Raw genomic sequence first — 6,153 nt, 5'->3', positions numbered from 1 at the left:
TCCATCTAATTTTCACTTTTTCCTCCATTGTCCGATTTATGGGTAAATTATTGTTATCAATACTAATAAGAGAGGAAAGAAATTTCTAAAAGTGAGCTATTTATTTTTCTATTTGGTGCTTTTCAGAATTCTAATTAAGTTGTATCCTATATGTCATTTAAAGCTAAGCTGCTTCTTTCTCATTTCTGTAAAAATATCTTGATCCATGTTAGGATCACTTCAGCTGCCCACATCCAGAGTAGACACTTGCCCACAGGTATGGAAGTTTCCACAGCACTCTACTCAGCCTAAATACTTTGTCTCTTTCTGGAGTTAAATACCATAAGGTTGTCCTGCTTCATCTCCTCAATAGACTTTTAAAAAATTACAGGTATGGAAGTTTCCACAGCACTCTACTCATCCTAAATACTTTGTCTCTTTCTGGAGTTAAATACCATAAGGTTGTCCTGCTTCATCTCCTCCTTAATAGACTTCTAAAAAATTGTAGGATTTCTTCCTTTATTTTTATTATTATTTATACATTCAATTGCTATTCACCATTTAGAATGTAAAGAGACTTTACCCAGGATGATATACACCTCAGTCCAGCTCAGTCGAGAATACTATACACATCCTCGTCAATAGACAATAAACCAAATCTGGGTTTCACAAATGTCTTACCTCTCTATTTTGCTCCCCAAATTTCCTTTCCTATGCTCGTCCCCTCACACACTCTCTTTCCACTTTGTCTCTAATGTCCATAACAATTTTAATGCTTTTATGTTCTCTGGACTTTCAGTCTCTACCACAGAGTGTAGACAGTCAGTATATGTTAAGTGGAGACATACAATGTCTCTCTTTTATAGTCTGACTTGCTTCACTCAGCAACACATCTTCCATATTCGTCCAATTTCTACCAAAGGCCAGGGTCTCATTGTTTTTTAAGGCTGAATAGTATTCCATGGAGTATATGTGACACACTTTTTCAACCCATTTATCTGTTTGTGGACATTTGGGTTGGTTCCATGTCTTAGCAATCATGAATAATGCCACAATAAATATAGTTGTGCAAGGCTTTTCTGACTGAGCATTCTCCTGTCCTTTACGTAGATACCCAGGAGTGGAATTGCTGGATTATATGGCAGTATTTGAAGGTGTTTTGGGAACCTCCATATTGTTCTCCACAGTGGCTGGACCAATTTACATTCCCATTAACAATGTAGGAGTCTTCCCCTTTCACAACATCCTGCCAGCGCTTATCAATTTCTTTTTTTTAATCTTCACAATTCTGACTGAGGATAGGTAGTATCTCACTGTGGTTTTGATCAGCATTTCCCTTATGATAAGGGAGGTTGAGCAGATAACCAGAATACACAGGGAACTTAAGCGGCTTACCCAGAAGAATATGATTAACTCAATTAAAAGATGGGGGAAATAAGATGAATAGACAACTCTCTAAGGAAGACATATAAACAGCCAAAAGACTTATGAAAACATTGTAGTTTTACTCTTTTTTTGTTGTTACAAATAATGCATGAGTAAATATCATTCTACAAGCTAACCACAGTCTGGTCCTATTCTTATGGTTCATTTTAGAGGATAAAATTGCTTTCATTTTTATAGTTTTTTAACTCTTTCCATTTTGTTCTTTGTTAATTGCCTATTAGTTCCATCGTCACATTTCTTTCTGATATGTATTTCACATTCTTTTATGAAAATGCATTATGTGTTAAGCAAGTAACTTTTTATCATTTATATCAATTTCATTCATTAATAGCTTCTTAAAATGATAATTTATTTAATTTTATTAATATTTTTTTAGTATGCTACAGGACATATGTGCTCATCAGAGAGAGAGAAAGTGAGAAAGCAAGCCTTCAGGTCCAGGACTTACACCGCAGTTTAAGTCTAGTGCTTTGATCACCACGCCACCTGCTGGCCCCCATTGCTAGCTTTTCATCTTATTTTTCAATGCAGGTATGCTCCACTCATTTCTAAGATAGAGAGAGAACATTCAACTCAATGTTCATAGAAATCTCTATAATTGTGCAGAAAATGATTGCACATTGCTACATGATGGGCAGATTTTTGGCACTCTTTTGCCTTTTGCCAACACATATATTTTCCATGCCAAATATAACTATTTTTTTCTAATCCAATGTCATATTCTACTAGCCTTTATCACATCCAAGATAGTAAAAAATGTATGCTATATTTTAACCACTATTTTCCTTAAATTTGTAATTCTTTCGTATTCCTAATAGAATCATGCATGCCCATGTGTGAGAGAGAAAGAGATGGTAATTCCCTAGAGTCCCCTTCTTCCAGCTCTGCAGTCCATCATATCCTGGGCACTCACATGTGTGCCCTGCATGTTTCAGTCTGTTGGAGAATTTGAACTGCAGTCCCCATGTGAGATCTGGCTCTTCTTCACTATACCATGGTATTGGCCTAGTTTATTACCGTTATTTTGTATTGTTTTATTTTTTTTCTGAACAAACTTTGAACATATGAATAGATTTCTTTGGAACCTTTGTATCTAGCATTCCAGATTTGTTTATTAAATGTACTGATATAAAACTTGAGTTTAGAAACGAATTAGAAGAAGAAACAATAACACAAGAGGCAGTTTGTAGCATTCTTCTGATCCCAGGGAATGAAATTTAATTAATGTGTCCCTTGAGACAAGAGCTGTTAAAATGACTTCTTGTCTTCCCAACCTTCTGTTAATAGCAGGGACAGGTCATCTAGCAAGTTAGTTTTGCAGTGACTTACTTGCGATCATTCCTGGGTGATTAGTATGGAAAATGGGCTTCTACTCTTGAAAAAATTATATAGGTGCCTCGAGTTTCACATAACCCATTATGTTTAAAGCCTATTATGTTTAAAATAACTAGATTGAGTTATATCATCTATGATTTAATCTGCAGTACCAAATTACCATCTTAACTATGGCTTCTGATTCTCTATGCAAATTAAGATCAGGGTTGAGGGGCATGGTGCATCATGGAAATGGGAAGGAGGACAATGTGTGTTTATGTGGGTGCCATGATTGAGACTGTGGGATATAACTGAAGTAACTGAATCTTGGAATTATTAGGAAAGAAAGTCAAGACAAAGAGACAGGAAGGCCAGCTGCAGAGGCACAGGTGGTGGTGCACTGCTGTGTGGCGTGATACTGGAGCCACATGAGAAGTTCCAGGATTTGGATAACAGATCGAACTGAACATACCAGGCAGACTTACGGTCCTGCTGGCTGGAAATCTGGGAAAGAAATGTGTCATGACAAGACCTTGTACTGAATAACTATCTTCATCTCTGAAACAAAAAAATCAAGTAAAACAATTCCATGACATTTCTTCATGTTTCTTGATGACATCAGTTTGCTTTCTTTATTCCCATCTACTAAATTTTCTACTAAAACTATGTATATACTATATATACATATATATAGTATATACATAGTTTTAAACTATACCTAGACTCTTAGACTCCTGATGATGTTGCACTAACCCATAGAAGAAAGAATGGTAGATGAGTCACATTCTTGCTTAAAATATTAAAATGGATTCTTATTGCAATTAAAATATAATAAAACTCCTTATCTCAGCCCAAAGACCTCAGTGATTTGACCCTTATAGTCACATAATATTTAACTTTTAATTCTCTCAGATTTACTCATTATACTCCAACCACTCCAAATTTCTTTTACTTCCCTAAGGGTACAAAGTTTAATCTCTCATTATGTATAATCCCCCCATTACTTATAATAGTACTTGACAAATCAGAAGTATCAGTGAAAACAGTGTTTATTAAATGAATAAATAAAATCCAGTCACAATTTACCCTCCTTGAGTTCTCATTTTTAAATCCACTCAACAGAAGACATGCTGTCTCAATAACCTCTTCATAGAAGTTTTAACTTCCTGGTTTCGAAGGGTATAAATCATAGGATTCATCAATGGAAAGATCACTGTGTGAAAGAAAGAAACCACCTTGTCAGCTGGAAAGGTTCTGAAGGGACGTGTGTAGATAAAGATGGCAGGTCCAAACATAAGAAATATAACAATGATATGGGTGGTACAAGTGGACATGGCCTTCTTCTTCCCCTCAGAAGAAGAACCATGTACACGGCAAAGGATGACTGCATAGGAAGCCAGAAGGCCCAGAAAACAGAGGAGAGTGAGCAGTCCACTGTTGAAGACCATCAGAAGCTCCACCACAAAGGTATCAGTGCAGGCCAGCTTGATGACCTGTGGGACATCACAGAAGAAGTTATCCAACTGGTTTGGACCACAGAAAGGCAAGCGGAGAATGAGGGCCACCTGGGTAATGGAGTGGACAAAGCCTCCAAGCCACAGGGCCAACACCATTGCATAGCAGGCTTTAGGGTTCATGACAGTTGAATAGTGCAAAGGTCTGCAGATGGCGATGTAGCGGTCAAAGGCCATTGCAACCAGAAGTAATTCCTCCCCTCCTCCAAGGAGGTGTAAGAAAAAGAGCTGAGTGATGCAGCCTCTGTAGGAGATTACCTTCTTCTCAGAGAGAAAGTCCACCAGCATCCTGGGGGCCACAATGAAGGAGTAGGAGGCATCCAGGAAGGCCAAGTTGCCCAGGAAGAAATAGAGGGGCGCTGTGAGTCCGGGGTCTGATCTGATGGTGAAGATGATGAGAAAATTCCCAGGGAGGATGATGAAGTAGAAAATGAGGATGAGTACGAAGACCAGGAGCTGAATACCTCGAGACTGGGTCAGACCGAGGAGGATGAATTCGGTCACCACCGTGCTGTTCTCCATCTCCATCGTCTTTGTCTACAGGGCATCAGGGAATAGCTTATTTCCTTCTCTTCCATCTAGATCATGGTTGCCATTGAACTGAATGCAAGATATGCTGCGTCTATATTATACTATCTTTCTTCACAGCCTAAAGAATGTGGTTTTTTTATACTTCTACTTTTCACATCTGATGACATCCTTGTTTTTAAGCTACTCTCTTCTGCATTGGTCTATACTTATATTTAACTCTTATCTCCTTTGGGACTCTTGGAAGCCATGCTCTGGATTTGTTCCTGAATTGCATGAGGCATATGACAATTTTTCTAACTGAAAAAAACCCCAGTTATCAAAGTCTTCAGGTTTTAATTTAGGATGATTGAGTGGGGATTGAAAGCAAAGAGAAATGACAGAAATTTTTAAGGTGACAGAGATGTTTAATATCTTAATTATATTGGCCCCATTTATCATATGTAGATAATATCTTAGGAATGTTGTCCTAAATAGTTTATTTTTAAAAAATTGGACTTACTGAATATTTCTTTTCTCTATATAGAACATCAATTTCATCTGAATAAAAAGACTCATGGTCACTCTGTAGAAAACAAGTAGAATTTCATATATTATTATATTCCACTGCTTGAATCCTATTTTGGACATTTTATCTCTTATATAAAGCCATGGTATCATTGAATATAAAATAGACAAATAAGATGTATATGTTACTGGTTCATAATCAAAAATGGTTTATGACTGAGACAAAAAATTTAAAAGCCAAAGACTCTTGAGCTAAAGTAAAATATTACAATGTGATTCAGGAGAATATTTCAGGAGAATGGAGGAGAAGGGATTGTGACATAGCCATCCCCTCTGAGGGGGTGACTTCTCACTTTCCCTCTTACTGTCTCTCTCTCTCTCTAAGCGCACATGCCCTAAGGCAAAAACCTTTAAAAAAAAAGAAATCAAAGGAAATATTTACAATTGCACATCTATTCAAAACACCAAAAGATCTGCTTCATGTATATTAAATCTAAATAGAATAATTAATATTAGGAGTTTCCATGTCTGATCAAAATTGGGAATTATTCAAGACATACTTTTTTATCAAATTAAATATGTGCATGTATGAATGCATGTGTGTGCATGCACGCAAGTACTCAGATTAGATCCCAGGTAAAACCAGAGCACAAAAATTTACCTATGGTGCCATCCTATTACCTTATGTGCACCCTTCTTTTTTTCTTTCTTTTCATTTTTTCTTTTTGCACTTAGCCATTAATAGGCCTTAACATTTAACATTTATCACTCCCTCTATGCATAAACCTCACTAGTAGAAAAGTATCTATTTTTACTCTCCACTTACTCTTTAGTTTGTGCTTCTTATTCATTATTATGCAGTTCA

At 36.7% G+C, this 6,153-nt stretch overlaps 1 protein-coding gene across 1 annotated transcript; it reads right to left on the bottom strand.

Annotated features, from left to right (window-relative positions):
• Positions 1-3,854: 3,854 nt before the first annotated feature.
• Positions 3,855-4,781, bottom strand: LOC102481244 (olfactory receptor 4N2). The gene has a single exon (XM_014588156.1). The coding sequence runs from the start codon at positions 4,779-4,781 to the stop codon at positions 3,855-3,857; it is 927 nt and encodes a 308-aa protein (XP_014443642.1).
• Positions 4,782-6,153: the final 1,372 nt, after the last annotated feature.

The sequence above is a fragment of the Tupaia chinensis genome, unplaced genomic scaffold (genome assembly GCF_000334495.1).
Source record: "Tupaia chinensis unplaced genomic scaffold, TupChi_1.0 Scaffold000260_1, whole genome shotgun sequence".
Classification (NCBI taxonomy): domain Eukaryota; kingdom Metazoa; phylum Chordata; class Mammalia; order Scandentia; family Tupaiidae; genus Tupaia; species Tupaia belangeri.
Note: the sequence above shows the minus strand (reverse complement) of the source record. Positions and strands in the feature narration are given on the sequence as shown.

Coding starts and splice junctions, on each gene's coding strand:
- LOC102481244 (XM_014588156.1), bottom strand. CDS start 4,781: ATGGAGATGGAGAACAGCACGGTGGTGACCGAATTCATCCTCCTCGGT.